The following is an 18,259-nucleotide window of genomic DNA, read 5'->3' as shown; positions in this document are numbered from 1 at the left end:
TTACTATTTATTATTTTTATTTATTTAACAAAGCAAAAGGATTTAAACTATATATTATAGCAGCACTGGCTTGGGGTCACACAGGAGAGTTCCCAGAATGCACTGCAGCCTCCCCTGGTTTGTAGATTTATGGTTAATTTTGGGGTTTATGTTGCAGTTGGTGGTTGTTCATATCAGGGAGGGTTTTCTCTTATGTTTTTGTGTGTTTGGGCGTGGTGTGTAGTGAGACGTGTTGTTGTTTGGGGGCTCACTGTCAGAATGAAGTGTGGTGGTTGTGATGCCCCTGAATCTGGCTACAGACCAAGTCTAGGCCAAACACAGCCTGTTCACTTGTGCCATTTTGCACTATTTTGCTCTTTTAAGGCACTTAGTAAAACGTTGCTTGTTACAGCACGGCTGTGTCTCAGTATCATCCCAGTGTCTGTCAAAATATAAACACAAACACTAAAAAATAGATGTCCATAAATGTGGAAAATGTGCACTAAAATGTAAGTTATATTTCTTTAGTGGGTTTAGCAGAGGGTCTCCAAACTGCTGCATACAACTGTAAATTATTAGTAATTTGTAATAATTAGTAATAAACATGACTAATTACTAATAATGTAATTATAATGTCACTCTACCGTCCTAAAAGCATGAAAGTAGTGTCACCAACTATGATTCACCAACAACACAATCATCATCATATTTTAAAACCTTTGTGTGTGTGTGTGTGTGTGTGTGTGTGTGTGTGTGTGTGTGTTGTGTTGTTTTCATAAACAAGAGGGAATCTGAACTTTTCTGCTTTTCAAGTGGGAAAATTCCATTTGAAAACCTGAGGCCACAGTCCCAACCTCAGAGTAGTTAAAGCTGTTCAGTGACTACTCTTTTGTCCCGTTTCAACACGACGTGTCCACTGACGCAGAACTAATAAAATAGGCTTTTGATTCAAAGTTGAAGACAAAGTTAAGATGTTTGCAACATTTCTGACCAAACACCAGCCAAATCATCACAGCTTTGTTACATTTTAAAAATAAATTTAGCCAAAGCCCAAATAACTCAATATCTAGGTTCAAATTTTATTCAGACAGCAGTCAAATCAGTGATAACTGAGTGGAAGTGTGCAATTTCCCATCTTCAGACTGTTGCATAAATCCTTTTTTGCTGGAAGCTTGAATATTATGAGCTCTCAGCATAAGTGTAATAATAATTCTCATACTCTCAAACTAATTTTTGTATGATTTTTCTTGCAGTTTTTCACATCAACTACATTCCATTAGCAGGATTTATACCTGAATTTATCATCATTTCTGATCACCGTGCAACAATAACACCACTCCAGGTTTCTATTTCTAACAATTTTAACATGTGACTAAGCAGATTTTATAAAGCTTTTGTTGGAAAACAAACCACAGAGCTGTCTATAATACATTTACACAACAAATCTATTGAGTTTAATTGATACTTATTTAATAATGTTAAAGTAGTCTTAATAAAGAAATGAATTTAGGGTTCATCTTGTTTCATATGTTCTTGCATGAACTCTCACATTTATAGCACTGCTGGAGCTTATACTGAAACTGTGTTACAGTCAGTCTGGGTGGTGTTAACACACTTGCTGGTTGTTTGGTCTTAGAATGCAAGCTTGTTCACATTGTAGGCCACAGTTCCTCAAAACTCTACTTCAGCTCTGGGAACAGATTTTGTAACTAAATATTCATGGAAGAGAAAATAAACCTTCTGAACACGGTCCAAATGTCTGTGTCCTCACATGGCCATTTAAATATGCAGAATACTCTGTAATACTCTGTGTATGTGAATGATAATGAGAGAGTTCAGTAGATGCATGTAATGATTCACCTTGAGTTTGTCCGCAGTGGAAGGGCAGAACCAGCACTGCAGCAGAGAGAGAAACAGAGGACATGACGTATTAGTGTGAAACATCAGCAGGTAACACACACAGAATGAAGAAATCTGAAAAAGCTGGAGCTCATTTTATGAAGTAAAATATTCAGAATCACATGATTACAGATTAAGATTCATGCTCCGTTACTCTTTCAGTGTCAGAAGTCAATCACTGAAAGTGAATCACTGAATCACTGAAAAGATTTCTTTCCACTGAGCTTTTTTCACTCATTGTGTGTTATTGTTGTGGACATGCAGAGATGGGGACTCGAGTTTGAGACTCTGACTCGAGTCGCATTTAAGTCCCTCAAACTGTGACTTAAGACTCAACTTGGACTCGTGAACTATCTTTGTGTAATTTATTATTATATCATTAGTTTCAGATCAGCACTAGTGATGTTCGTTACCACCAATTACCTTTCTGATCTGATACTGAGTGAAATTCAGGCTGGTATCAGCGATACTGATCCGATCTGATACTCTGTGCAAATACACCTAATGTGTCCAGTAAATAAAAAAAACAGTAATGTATTTCAAATCATAGCTTCATAAAGAATACAATAGTCATTTATTTATTTTAAGCTCTGAAGTATATTGAGGTAGTGGCTCATTATATTGAGTGTAGCTGCTCTTGGGGAATCACCTTCAAATGATACAAAATCACATGGTAAAGCAAATGATGGGGCTATTCTGCACTGAATGCTTATTTAGATTCAACTATGTATGTAGTCTCTCCAAATAGCCTACAATAAGAGGATACAAACACTTGCTGTTTTCTAATGCTGTGTGACTCAAATCTAAATTGCCAGTAAAATATTTAATTAAATAAATAAATGGCACAATAATTGCAAAGGTTTGTCAATACCTACATTTTAAAATATTAATTTAACAGTTAAAGTAAATTAGAGGGGAGGCACGGTGGCGCAGCAGGTAGTGTCACATTCACACAGCTCCAGGGGCCAGGGGGTTCGATTTCCGCTCCGGGTGACTGACTGTGAGGAGTTTGGTGTGTTCTCCCGGTGTCCACGTGGGTTTCCTCCAGGTGCTCCAGTTTCCTCCCACAGTCCAAAAACACACATTGGTAGGGACTGGCGCCTCCTCCAGGGTGTATTCCTGCCTTGCGCCCAATGATTCCAGGTAGGCTCTGGACCCACCACGACCCTGAACTGGAAAAGCGGTTACAGATAATGAATGAATGAAAAGTAAATTAGACAGATTGTAAATAATAATTTTTTTTTATGGACAAAATATTATGTTTTTAATTATTTATTGATAATTATTGGTTAAATTTTGCTGTATTCTTATTTATAGTGTTAGCCTATAAGCTGCATATTGATTTGTAATTATCTGATTAATTCAGATATTTTCTTTTACTGTGCTCTCTGCAGCAAAATACAACCTGTCGAATAACAACGTACAGGTTCAACCTGTCGAATAAGAAGGGCCAAAACTGGTCCAAAGCCCCCTCAGCTAAAAGCTAAATGAGTTCTCAGTACTCTCCCTGATTGTTCCACGTTTCCAGGAGTCAAACTCGGAGTCAGAGCGTGAGACACACGAGGCAACCAGCTTTCTTTTTGTTTCCCAACGTGCTGCATGAGGCAGAGCACAGTAATCTCCTTTATAAATCAGTGTAGCCCGTCGTGTAAAGCAGGATTAAAAATCGCCCGAACAGACCTGTATTTACAATAGTCTTATTTTTTCATTCATTCATTATCTGTAACCGCTTATCCAGTGTTCAGGGTCCAGAGCCTACCTGGAATCATTGGGCGCAAGGCAGATATACACCCTGGAGGGGGCGCCAGTCCTTCACAGGGCAACACACCAACTCCTCACAGACAGTCACCCAGAGCGGGAACCGAACCCACAACCTCCAGGCCCCTGGAGCTGTGTGACTGCGACACTACCTGCTGGACCACCGTGCCGCCCTAGTTTTATATTTTCTTCAAACAGAAAAACATTAGGCATGAGATGTTTAATTATGCTAAACACAAACAGAAAATAATAGTTAAAATATATAAAAATACAGTTAAATATACTTTTAAAAGTGATCTGATCAGTTTTGATACTGTAGTGTGTGCTAAAATTGACAGTACAGTACAAGATTTAAAATCAAGAAATAGCAATGCAGTCATGTGGTCTGGAACAAAGGCATTCATGGTTTTCAACCATAAGAGACTTGAGACTCGATTTGGACTCAGGATGAGAGACTTGAGACTTGGCTTGGACTTGTAAAAAATGACTTGTGAACATTTCTGTGGTCATGACCATAATTTAAAAAAGATTCCATCAAGTTCACATTTAGTGCATCAACAAACTCAATGATCAGGACCCTCTCAGAGCCGCAGGATTACCACAGAGCTGTATTATCAGGTGGTGGATCATGTGTCTAAAGCACTGGGAGGTGAGAGGCCACAGTGTTTAAAAACTCCAGCAGCACTGCTTTTTTAATTCCATTAACTTATTTTATTTATACACCACAAAATGACAAACACCAAAAATCAACAGCACTGTGAGTTAAAGGATAAACAGGTTCATAAATCAGTAAAAAGACGAGTGTCTGATTCACTCATAGCAGTGTAACACACACTAACACCACCTCCACCACGTCTGTGTCACTGAAGTGCTGACAATTATCTATCACCCAAATAATACCAACTGTCCTATGGAGGTCCTCATTAATGAAGAGCTGTGGGGAAGGGGTCTAACCGACTAGAAAATATGAGCAGAAATACAACAAACACTGTCCATGATATAATATGTTTCAATTCTGTTATTGTGTTGATTGGAGTGTATAGTCTTTGTTTTGTATGTGTTTATAAAGTACACATAGTGATTTTCTTATAGTTTGTTCCCTAGAAGGATCATGCTACAACATCTACTACACGTAGCTGCGTGAAATAAGCAACGGTCACAAGAAAAATTAGCTACAAGCAGTTACTGCAGACTGGAGCTGTTATGCTATCAGTCTGATTTAATATCTGTCAGGTATCACCACACAAACACTGAAGCAAACATGCATACGATACAGCTTCAGTAATACAGACTTCATACAGGGCCATAACTAGAATTAAAATTGTAGTGATGTCCACACTGAGGGAATGCAAACCCACTTCACTTCACAAAGCCAAATGTTTACAACTTCAAATGCTGACTTCTAATGTTCTATGTTCCCCATCCATTCTCCCATAAACTGCTTTGAGTCCACTTAGATTATGTATTTTTTTTTACATTTACCTCTCTCTCTCTCTCTCTCTCTCTCTCTCTCTCTATCAGTATGCTCATCCTCCTCTCATTCACTGTGGCAATATACATATACATATATATATATATATATATATATATATATATATATATATATTGCCACAGTGAATATATATATATATATATATGAACTAAGTCTTTAGTCCCTCATTAAAATAAACATACTGTAGTAATCTATGTAGGATTGGGACATAAGAACACTGACTGCTTTAATTACTAGCATTAATACAGTTGTATTGATTGACCATGCAGTATATTAGTAATAATATTAGTAATATACTGCATGACCAAACACATCCTGCCTGTGAAATAAGTTTACACTTAACTAATGAGGTAAATTTCCATGTAAACCTGTTCAATAACGTCTGATATACATTAAAGATTGTGTCAAATTCTCTCCTCTGCTGCACTCAGTGGTTATAAACAGAACATTTACTACTTACAGAACATCACACACAGACGACTGAACTCCATACTGCTCCAGACGTGTCGGAGAGAAATGCACTGTGTTAAACACCACTTCCTCTGCTTTAAAATACAAAGAGTGAGAGAGAGAGAGAGAGAGAGAGAGAGAGAGAGAGAGAGAGAGAGAGAGTAAAGAAGCATACAAATATTCACCTCACCTTCTGAAGAAGAAAATATAATGTACTTTTAGGGAACACAAATGGACTCTAAAACTACAGCTGTTTCTTTAAAGGTATATTGTCACAATATGTACCTTTAGGAGCAATAATGTACCTTTTTTCTAAGTGTACACCATAAAAAATTTGATCCTTTGTAATCTCATCTGACCTTATCTGACATCATCAAACTCACCAAGTCGGTCAGAGCTGGGGCTAAGAATACATTCACATTGCCATTGACTGGTGTGATTCAAATCTGATCATTTCAGGGCGGTGTGGACATGTCAAATCCAATCTTTTCAAATTTGATTTGATTCTATAGGATGTATACATCAGACATGTATGAGATTCAAGGATATTTGTCATGAATGTGAACAGTCTGATCGAATTTCACGTGTCTTTTTCCCTTTACACTGCTCTTGACAAATTGTGCAGCACTTTGGTGTAGATGCTGTTATTTAGGACCTACATCCTGCACTACACAGGGCATAGGGACCCATTTGGGATGGAACCACACACACACACACACACACACACACACACACACAGGGGCGTAGCACCAAATTCTGAGCCCAATGCACAAGCAGTGCCCATGGTCCTACCTCAACCCCCAGATTCTTTCACATTACAGACAGATACAAGTCACTCACATTTATGATTGTGAACCATCAAGAGAAACAAATCTGATCTATAAATAAATCTGATTTTATTAAAGATGAAAAACACTTTATTTTGCTGCATATTTTATGTTTGTTCTTCTGACTTTGTGTTCTAAACAATAAAGTGCACAGGAAACTCTGGTGAGTGCTGCATCAATTCTCACACAGCCCCCCTTCAGTGGCTTCAAGGTGTCCATGACATCACACTTTACCTGAATGTCTTTCATGACTCTGGTACATCTGAGAACTCTTACAGTGAACAATTCTTACACGACAAATTACAGAGAACCTCATGCATTTAACAGTTTCTCAGTTGCAGCTCCTTTGCCTCTGCGGTCTGTTGTGGGATTGGACATGTCCTGCACCCCCAGGGAACAGGGACTTATATTTGTGTTGTTGTTTAATGTTGTTCAGTTTAGTCTGGTAGTGAATTTAGTTGCTATACCCTGTGTAGTTAGCATTTTCTGGGGTATTTTTATTATTATGTTTTTTATTGTCGGTCTAAAGAGAGTTTGAATTGCCTTTGTCAGTAAAGAGCATAAAAAGAGGATGGGGTGATTTCCACTAGACTTTTACTGGTTCAACTTCTTACTAAACTTCAGGAGGGTTCTCATCACATCAGCCAAAGTCACAGACAGTGCTTCATCACCTGGGGGGAGGTGGGAGCCCTCTGTCTCTGTGTTGTTTAAAGCATCTGAAAATGTAGAGTCATTGATGTGTATGAGATTATTTTTCCCTCTTGTTTTCTGTAACTGTTTGGATCCTCTGTTTTGTTCTCGACAATCACTGTTTACATGTTCTTCATTCCAACAGTGAGGTTGCTCTTTGTTGCAGAGTGCCACTCTCTCACCAGATCTAAAAGAGGCATCATGGGCTTTGAGCAAAGAATAATACTTTAGAACTCAGCCAGGGCCTGTGACTGTGACTGTGTGGTAAGTTTCAGTGGCTACTACACCATCTACCCACTAGTTGATGAAAGAGTCATAAAACACACTTCCCCAGGTCTGTGTGATTCTCACATACAGCAGCACCATAAACATGTTCCAGCCAGTGCAGCTAAAACAGACCTGCAGTGCTGAAACTGCTCTTTCCGGCCACAGTTTGATGGTTGCTGTGGCTGTTTGTTCACTTGTGCTCATTTCAGCCGTGGTTGATATGTGAAGACCAGCGCTGCAGAATGTGATCTGACAGTTCAAGAGGGGGCAGAGGGGGCTTTGTAAGTTCCTCTGCAAACACAATGAAGGGTTTTACTACTATTTTTTATTGTATAGAAAGATATTGGTAGAATATGTCAAGTGCATCCCCAGCACTTATTACTGGCTCAGTGATGTTGCTCTCTTTGTTCACAAATACAATCACTAATGGAGAAAAACATCTGACAAACCTTTTTCACAAGCTTTGTCACCTTTCAGTGGTTAATCCACCAACAAATCACGACCAAGCAGCTATTATTGTAAGGGTGGGTGCCGCAGGTACACTGAGGTTGTGGTGGGGTGTTAGTGTGTGTTGGGCTAGTGCAGTTGACTCACACAGCAGTGCTGGAGTTTTTAAACCCCTCAGTGTCACTGCTGACAATAGAACAGTCAACCAACCAATCTCCTGCCAACATTGTTCTGTGAACAGCGTCCAGAGTCCACTGCTGAAAGACTAGATGATAACTAACACAAACCGTGCAGCTGCAGGTGAGCTATTGTCTCTGATCTTACAGGTGTATGTTTAGGTGTAATATTTGAACAAAATTTCCAATAATAATCTTTTACATTTTCATGGAAGTTTGGCCTTTTCACATTGTTTTAATGTGATTTTGGCCCCATCCCCAAGGATCCAGATATTTTTAAAAACAAATATTTTTCTCACTCTTCTTTTTGAAGATATCCCTGTAGCAAATGACTACATCCAAATCTTAATACTGCATTATATATATATTTAGTACAACATCATTTATGTTTATTCATATGTGGGAATGTGAAGTCTAGTGCTATCTGAATGTATACACTGTAGATCTATGATTTATGTATCTCTTATGATGATGTCATTATAAAGGGACAGAGAAGCTATTTCAGACACGCTGTATGATGTCAAAGCGGTTACAGATAATGAATGAATGTATGATGTCAGCATTTTATGCCCCCTACACGAGACCACTGCCAATGGAATATTTTCAATATCTGGATCCATATGTTACATGTTTGGGTTTGTTAGTTGTGTTCGTGGACACAGTCCACTATATACTGTGTTAACATGTGTTTACTTCCAATAACAAAGAAAACTTGTCAGATACAGACAGGTGTGTGTATTGTGTGTGAATGAATTCAGTCAGTGTCATGTGTGAAGGTGAATTAGGGCTGTTTCTCAATAGTAAGAATGGACTTGCAGTCTCCAGAAGAACATTCTAGAGAAGTCACCTCGCAAGAGCAAATTCATGTTGCCGCAGTGAGTGATGGGGTTTTCAGGTCGCTCTCGTTGGAGGTCAAACGCATTCACATTTTTTTCTGGAGAACAAGAACAATATCTGGGTACTTTAACCATTTTTGCCGTTTGTGTTCTTCAGTATTGAACATACATTCAGCCATGGAAGATGACATCAAGCAAGAACACAAGAATGTAAGAACACACACTGACCCTGTGGCCAAAAGGGCTCCCTATTCACTATTCCCTCATTCACTATATAGTGCACTATTATGGGTCACTGAATGCAGGAGGATAGTAAATGATTTCGGACACTACTTCATGCACAGGTTTTTTTAGCCACACAACACAGTGGGTAATCTGCTATCTGCTTGTGTACACGTGTGGTACACTACATTTTAAAGTACATTATTGGATTGTCTGAGCACATTGAAAATGGTCAACTATGTTTTTGGACACTATTACACTATTTCCAGAACCCCAATAGAGTGCATATATACTGCAGTCCCGGAGGGGGACTGAAGGACAGGGAACAAACCGGTGACGAGGCAGTGGTGATAAGAAGTATCACTGGCAGGAAAAGCAATGCTGCACATCAAGAACGTAGAGGAAGGAGCTGGTGGAGAGACAGCAGCTGAGAAGGCGCCAGCAGGAAGAGGGTCGTTTGCTGTTGATGGAGCCTTTGCAACGGCACGGAGCACTTACATTCAGAACACAACTGCCCAAAATTTATCATCAAAATGTATAATGTCATTTAGATAATTGCTGAGATAAAACCCTCGCCTTCAAAGACATAAAATTGTGTGTAAAACATCAAATAAAAGTCTCACGAGTTATAAAGAGGCCAGAGAGATTAAAACATATGTGTGAAATGTTTCATGAGATATTCTGGTCTGATACTTCATTCATTCATTATCTGTAACCGCTTATCCAATTCAGGGTCATGGTGGGTCCAGAGCCCACCTGGAGCCGGGCGCAAGGCGGGGAAAACACCCTGGAGGGGGCGCCAGTCCTTCACAGGGCAACACAGACACATTCACTCACACCTACGGACACTTTGGAGTCACCAATCCACCTACCAACGTGTGTTTTTGGACCGTGGGAGAAAACCGGAGCACACCCACGGGGACAACACACCAACTGCTCACAGACAGTCACCCGGAGCGGGAATTGAACCTACAACCTCCAGGAGCTGTGTGACTGCGACACTACCTGCTGCGCCACCGTGCCACCCTGGTCTGACACTTACTCTAGTCTAATGAAGTCACATACTTTCCATTTTTTATTTAAATGTGAGCTGCTTATTTGTGACACGTGGCAATGACGGTATAAAGTGTGTCACAAGTTCAGATTAAGAGATAAGATTAAGGTTAAACCAGGGGCTATTTTTATAGTTATCAGAGGTGATGGTGAAGTTATTTTAAAACAGCAGTTTTTCAAGCCACTCTTGGTTCACTCAAGCACACTTCTACAAATTACAGAGCTACACAACGAACTACTGAGGAAAAGTAGATGACACTGCAGCAATATGAAATCTTTTATTTACCTGTGGAGTGTTAATGCTTAGGTAGGTGGGAAGTGTAAGGGTAACATCCACATGAATGTCAGGACCCAAAGGGGTGGCTGTAAACTCTGTAACAACCTGTCACATTTTATTAAATATATCTTAAATTAACTTTAATATCAATTTTAAAATTTATTTTACTTTAAGTACATTCTTGTCTCCTTATCTCTCTCTAATCGTCCACATGTTAAAAAAAAAAAGTTGAGTCACAAAGATAAAGCGCAGTGTGGAGAATTCTCAGCAGCTGCTCCATGATCCAACAACTATTTCAAAAGTGTTTATGTAGTCATTTGATTTGTCTGAATATTTTGTACTTTAACACTTTTAAACTATTTTGTTTCTGGATGTAAGTAACTCCTTTGTTGTGTACAATTATGAGTACATAGTAAAAACCCAGTAATCATTTTATCAAAGTAGAAGCGCAGTTCTGACCATCCTGAATCACATAAACACTACGTCATTAACGGACTTATCACTACCTTATTTACACAGGACCCGCCCATTTCAATAATACATACCTTCATTTATGCAGATGTTTCCATAGTGAGCCAATAACAGAAGAGCATTCAGCAGTTCCGGAGCCAATTAATGTCCTCGTGGGCGGAGTTTGGGGTTCATGCAGTGAGCGCAGATTCCCCTCTACTGGTCAGAGCTTATACAGATTTATAGTGAAGAATAAAATGTGAAATGAGCTACATTTGAAATTGAAATATGAAATGAATCATTAATGAATTCATAAATGCAAGTTTAATGCAGATACAATAAAGATTTTATTTGGATGCTCTCATTTTACTAATGAACTTGAACTTGTAGCGCTTTAGTGAATATGGGTCAGTGTTTGTGAAAGCAGAAACCTACATCAAAAAAAAAGAAAATAAAGGGCACTATTTTTGACCTCATTCTACAAACATTCTCCTTTCAGCAGCAGCAGGTTTTACTCTAGACCTCATTCTGTTGGGTTGAAGGAGACGGTTGTGTTTTGTTGTGGATCTCTAGGATCTCAGATGTTAAAGCAGTGATGTCACTTCTAACAAAATAGAAATAAATAGAACAAAATTTTAAAAAACCTAAAAAGAACTAAAATCCTCTAAAATCCACATTAACACATGATGCTGAAATACTCTTACAGGTCCTGAACAGCCGTGACAAGAATCAGGATCTAAATCACATTATTTACCACAGCTTGGTCGTTCAGAATAAACACAACCCACACCATTAATTACTGACAGCAATCATTGATCTTTATTTGAACACTGACGATCACAAACCAGATACAAAACACAATCACACTATAATCATATTTATTCTATTACTGAAGAAAATACAGCTAATACTGCTGAAATATCATAAAATATTACACAAATGCTATTAATCTAAAAGTGAACATTTTATTCATTTTTAAACTTGAAAATTTTTTTTATTATTAATAGATTAAAATAAAATTAATGCTAATATTTTAAATATTAGTTACAAAAGAAAGTAAAAAGTAAGACAAAAGTATTCAGCATGTCTTCTCAGTGTACAGGTTACGATGTATCAAGAATACAAATGTGATTAGAAATGTTGTCTTTTCAATAATATATTAAACATAAAAAGCCTTGGTGAAAACTTTTTAGGAGGGTTTAAAGAAGCAGTCAGTCATTTGTACGCCACAAAATAACATAATATTTATGATATTTTTTCTCGAATAAAGCTAAAGTCTCAGGAGTTGAATCACCTGCTTTTAATCCAACTGCACTCACTAACAGCAGAAATGAAGCTGGACACTGAACTGCTGTTTAAAGCCACTTTTCTGACCTTTCTGTTTGAGTGTCTCTAAATGAGCCGTTGTAGTACACATTATAATAACTCTGTATCAAACACTCAGTCAGATGCTACAGTTCTATCACTGCGTATGGTGTGTTCACCTCATCAGGTTTAACTGTGAAATACACGATAAACACAGCACATTAGTCTTTGGTCAGATGTTCTGATTCAGTTACAGATTGATAAAGAAATGTGTGATTCACAGAAACTGAGAAACGACTGAAAGACTGAGTTCTTACCTCGAGCTCTGTAGCATTTCACCCCCAGCACAATGGAGGTTATCAAATAAGGAGTCACTGCCATGAGACTACTGAGCACTCTGAGAACTGAGAATGGAGATTCTGAAACAGACACACCTAATACACACACACACACACACACACACACACACACACACACACACAATAAAACCACTATAAAATAGGACAGAGATTATTGTTTAATGAAAATATAAATCAGAAAGCAGCAGACCTCTGACTGAGATCCAGCTCCGTGGAGACTCTCCTTTCTCTGGATGTTTACAGTGGTAGAGACCTTCATCAGCCTTTAAGACTTTATGGATAGTCATCTCTCCTGTCGTCTGGTTCTGGAGAAGTACTCCATCTTTATAAAAATCAACTTGGAGGTGTGAGGACTTTGTGGAGCGAATTAAACAGCGGAGAGTCAGAGAATCTCCCTCAGACACAGAGTGAACAGGACTCTCCAGAATCACATCACCACCTGCAGAACAACAGTGAAAACACTGTAGAGAACAGAGTAATGGTGTAAACACAGACTGTTATTCCTACAATCTTTATTCCTGCTTTGATATCTTATAATGATTATACAGACTGACATTCCTGTGAAAAGCTGAAATTGTGGTTTGTGAAGTGTTTTTGTTGTGCTTAAAACGTCTAGACGTTTTAAATGCTCTAAAACGTTACATACACTCGAAAGACTGCAAATTACTCTTGTAATCCAGAGCAAGATTTGTAAAGTGTTTAATATTTTAACTTCTCTGAATTTATGAGCAAGTTTGCATCTTTCTTTTTCACTAAAGGCCCTCTGTCCGCACTCTGCGTTCATTTCGTCCGCATTTGTACCGCGGTAAAGTTGGCTCAGCGTTCGATATTCGCCAGACATTCACCCACGAATATCCTGGTTATTAAAAAAAACAAAATGTACACGCCAAATGACTATTTCAGTGCAATTACTGCATATTGTGAACTTATTCACACACACTGGCGTTCAATGTTTTTACTGCTGTAAGATGTGAAAATATCATTATGTGATTTACAGATGAGTTCTTTCTGGCGGAGAAGCGCTTTAGCGACGCAACTTCTTTTCAAAATAAAAGTCTTGAGTATCAGCCATTTAAATATCAGCTTTTAAATACGTAAACCCTGTAACACACTTTTGAAAGCTGATTGAACATCAGCTTCCCTATGTGTTGTATGTAAAGCTTGTAACAAATTTGTGAAAACAGATTCTATGTCAGATTTTCTATATTTTGTTTCTGAACTAGGAAAAATGGGTTTCACAATTAAACGACATGAGCCCTGGACCCAATTTCAGTCCTATGATGTAGTACACCCAAGGACCAATACATTTCATGCTCATTTGGACATGTGAACCTTGTAACAAATTTGTGAAATCAGATTTTATATGAGATTTTCTATATTTTCTGTTTCTGGACTAGGAAAGATGGGTTTCACAATTGAATGACATGACTCACAGCCCAAATTTCGGGCCTATGATGTAGTACACCCAAGGACTAATACATTTCATGCTCATTTGGACATGGGAACCTTTTAACAAATTTGTGAAATCAAATTCTCAGATTTCCTATATTTTCTATGGGTTGATGGGTATCACAATTCAATGACATGACCCACAGCCCCAATTTTGGGCCTATAATGTAGTACACCCAAGGACTAATACATTTCATGCTCATTTGGACATGTGAACCTTGTAACAAATTTGTGAAAACAGATTTTATATGAGATTTTTTATATTTTCTGTTTCTGGACTAGGAAAGATGGGGATCACAATTAAGTCTTCGAACTGCACATTTTATTTAGGTTGGTTATAGATGCTCTAAAATATATATTTTTGAACATATTATGCACTATCCTGCTGAACTACAGGAACTGTTATTTAACTATTTACATCAACACACACAGGGACATATTACACATCAGTGCAGTGTGGACAGTGCAGGTCCTGTCCAGTTTGAGAGAATGTCTCCCATTCTTCTGGTGTCATTGCCAGACATTTGTGGTGGAACCAGAAATTGCACACATTACACTGTATCAGCAGAGTAAATATAAAATAAAAAAGAAAGAGAAAAAAGAAACATGTAATTGACTGTTATTTAGAGACTGACAAACGTTGATCTATTACAACAAACCAGAATACTGACACACTGTGTATAACAGGGATAATACCTCCGTGCGCACATGTGGCATAATTCATCCAGATTATCTGAAATAGGTAATTTTGGAGAGAAATCAATTATGACATTTTAACTGATTTCTATATCTTTATCCTGAGTTTTTATTATAATATATATTATAAATTGCTGTTCACTCCCAGTGTTTTTGATTATTTGTAGGATTCAAGCAAATTATTTTGTACATTTTCATACATCACTCTAACCTTGGGTTTCCCAGACTGTATATTTATTTTTAAATCAAATATTTCAAATAACGTTTTTTATAACATGAAGAACTTTGCAAGTAAGTACCTTTCCTCCTATTCCTAATGTAACACATTGTGCAGCAATGAATGTACGTTATTGGAACCTCTACTTGCAAAGTTCATCACAAACTGAAGCAGCTGTATTACAGCAGGATCATTAGAGTTGGGAATTTATGGAAACTATTCATCAAGAGAAAAATGTTATTTGAAATATAACATTAAATTACATGTTTCTTTTTCTCTCTTTTTTTTTTATATTTACTCTGCTGATACAGTGTAATGTGTGCAATTTCTGGCTCCACCACAAATGTCTGGCAATGACACCAGAAGAATGGGAGACATTCTCTCAAACTGGACAGGACCTGCACTGTCCACACTGCACTGATGTGTAATATGTCCCTGTGTGTGTTGATGTAAATAGTTAAATAACAGTTCCTGTAGTTCAACAGGATAGTGCATAATTTTATGTTCAAAAATATATATTTTAAAGCATCTACAACCAACCTAAATAAAATGTGCAGTTCGAAGACTTAATTTTGATCCCCATCTTTCCTAGTCCAGAAACAGAAAATATAGGAAATCTCGGATAGAATGTGTTTTCACAAATTTGTTACAAGGTTCACAAGTCAAAATGAGTATGAAATGTATTGGTCCTTGGGTGTACTTAATCACAGGACTGAAATTGGGTCCGTGGGTCATGTCATTGAATTGTGACACCCATCAACCCATAGAAAATATAGGAAATCTGACATAGAATTTGATTTCACAAATTTGTTACAAGGTTCACAAGTCCAAATGAGCATGAAATGTATTGGTCCTTGGGTGTACTACACCATAGGACTGAAATTGGGTCCGTGGGTCATGTCGTTTAGTTGTGAAACTCATTTTTCCTAGTTCAGAAACAGAAAATATAGAAAATCTGACATAGAATCTGTTTTCACAAATTTGTTACAAGGTTTACATATAACACATGGGGAAGCTGATGTTCAATCAGCTTTCAAAAGTGTGTTACAGGGTTTACGTATTTAAATGCTGATATTTAAATGGCTGATACCCAAGACTTTTATTTTGAAAAGAAGTTGCGTCGCTAAAGCGCTTCTCCGCCAGAAAGAACTCATCTGTAAATCACATAATGATATTTTCACATCTTACAGCAGTAAAAACATTGAACGCCAGTGTGTGTGAATAAGTTCACAATATGCAGTAATTGCACTGAAATAGTCATTTGGCGTGTACATTTTGTTTTTTTTAATAACCAGGATATTCGTGGGTGAATGTCTGGCGAATATCGAACGCTGAGCCAACTTTATTGCGGTCGCAGACCGCGCAGGTTCTTTTTAGAACTTACTTTACGTTCAGAACGGAGCAGTTATCGCTGGAAACCGCGGGGTCAGTGCAGCCGATTATACCAAAGAAACACGACCTCTGACAAAATAAGTGAACATAATTCTCCATTTACACGTCGCAAAGTATTTAATGGCCTCACAGACCACAGTCGTTTTAAACCGCTGTTGATCCTTTGACTTTGCTGCAGTAAGTACATTTATATTATCAGCACCTCCTCCACCGCCGCCATGTTTGTTGATGTCGTCACTTTTGACTCTGAACTGTATCTGTCTTCTGTTACTTAACATCCGAGTAACATCCACACCAACGTAAAGGGCGCATAGGGTTATAAGGGCAGTGAAAACTACAAAGTTAGAAAGGAATATATATTTATTTACGCACGTAAATGAAGTAAGTTAGTCTTAATAACGAATACGTCTAAAATTTTTACTAACACTTGATATGGCCCTTGATCAACGCTGAAACATCTCTCCGAATAATGAACAGAACAGAAGCAGTATTCTGGTTAGATTATATTTATTCATGTTAATTCTGGTCATTAGCTGAAAAGAATATATCACCATAGCTTTTATTACAGTGGATTAAATGCTCATGTTTGTAGAAAAAACAAATGTAAAATATTGTATAATTTCATGAAACTTCAGCTTGAATTAATTGATTTAAAAATGTTCATCCAACAGATTATAATACACTGAATATACGTAAATGTTTATAGAATAATTACAAGACCATGCCTTTATTATATATCATACAGAGACAAGACTTTTTTGAAGGATGCAGTGATGTACCTTTTCAGGCTTGTTATAATTTCTGATTCTCAGATCAAGGATATTCATTAGATCAGATATATTTATTTTCTACACATATAAAAGCGAATTGTGAATATACACACCGACATTCAGTGTTTAAACAAACACAACTTTATGAAATAAACTCTGCACTTTGGGATATTATATTTGTACTACACCTTCTGTAATATCAATTTCAGATTCTTGATAATCTGACAATTTAAAAATATCCGTGGAAGGAAGCTAAACGTGTAGTTTTTCCACGGTATGGAAGTTGTGTTTATATTATTACACAACTAGCGGCGACAGAATGCAACTAATGCATTTTATAATAATTTAAGGTGAAAGAGAAAATCCAAATGAATCGATTGCTCACCCTTGGTGTCCCGGATGTGACTCTGAATTCTTTGTAACTCGTATTTTGGTGTCGTCTACCGAATTTGAGCAACTTCGAAATATTTTGTTTGAATTTTTTTGAGCTTGAATTTTTTATCTGAATTTATTAACCTTCAATAATAACAGTGAAAACATGTTCTTGAAAATTCACAAGTTCTATTCAAGAGCAATTATATTTCAGATGCATAACTTCAGTTCAAAAAAATTCGGTGCTACAAATTCAAAGGTGGTAGTATTTCAAAGTCTGATGAGACAGATTTGCTTCCACACTGTTGGCCTCCAGAAGACTGAGGCATCACTGGGGATAGAACTGATCTCGTGATGAAAGGTCCAGTGACTATAAAGCTGTACATTTTGGGAACCCCCTTAATTTTTATATTAATTTTACAAAAAATAAAACACAAGCACAAAGGTTTCAAACAGAGCTTTGAATATATGATTATTTCTAAACTTCTGTAATTATTAATAATAAAAAAAAAAAAACCTGAGAAACATTTCACTTCATTAATATAAAATACAGAGAGAGCATTTGTTATAAAGATGGTACCAAAGCTACTTTAAAAGTGTGAATACACTGATATCTTGACCTCTTCTGTCTGCGCTCCTAAAAACCTGGATCAGGAATTCTACAAAAGGTTGTTTGGAGTTTGGCACCAGCACAGGTTCCTTCAAAAACCTAAAAAGAGAAAACCACTTTAAACCACAGGTAAATCCCAACGTAACGTATAACCACCTCCACTCCCCGAGAGTGTCATTCAAACACAGTGGCCTTGTACTTAACAGCACTATTTTAAACTTGTGAGGCAGAGCAGTGATAAACTTTATGATTTCATCTTACCTCAG

At 37.4% G+C, this 18,259-nt stretch overlaps 1 protein-coding gene across 1 annotated transcript in view; it reads right to left on the bottom strand.

Moving 5' to 3' along the window:
* Positions 1-18,259, bottom strand: part of LOC136666289 (Fc receptor-like protein 5) — an 82,048-nt gene that overhangs the window by 15,528 nt on the left and 48,261 nt on the right. The window contains exon 11 of the mRNA XM_066644387.1: positions 18,180-18,201. Within this exon, the coding sequence (XP_066500484.1) occupies positions 18,180-18,201 (22 nt within the window). The remainder of the gene's footprint in view (positions 1-18,179; positions 18,202-18,259) is intronic.

This window comes from Hoplias malabaricus, chromosome 14 (assembly GCF_029633855.1).
Source record: "Hoplias malabaricus isolate fHopMal1 chromosome 14, fHopMal1.hap1, whole genome shotgun sequence".
Taxonomy (NCBI): domain Eukaryota; kingdom Metazoa; phylum Chordata; class Actinopteri; order Characiformes; family Erythrinidae; genus Hoplias; species Hoplias malabaricus.
Note: the sequence above shows the minus strand (reverse complement) of the source record. Positions and strands in the feature narration are given on the sequence as shown.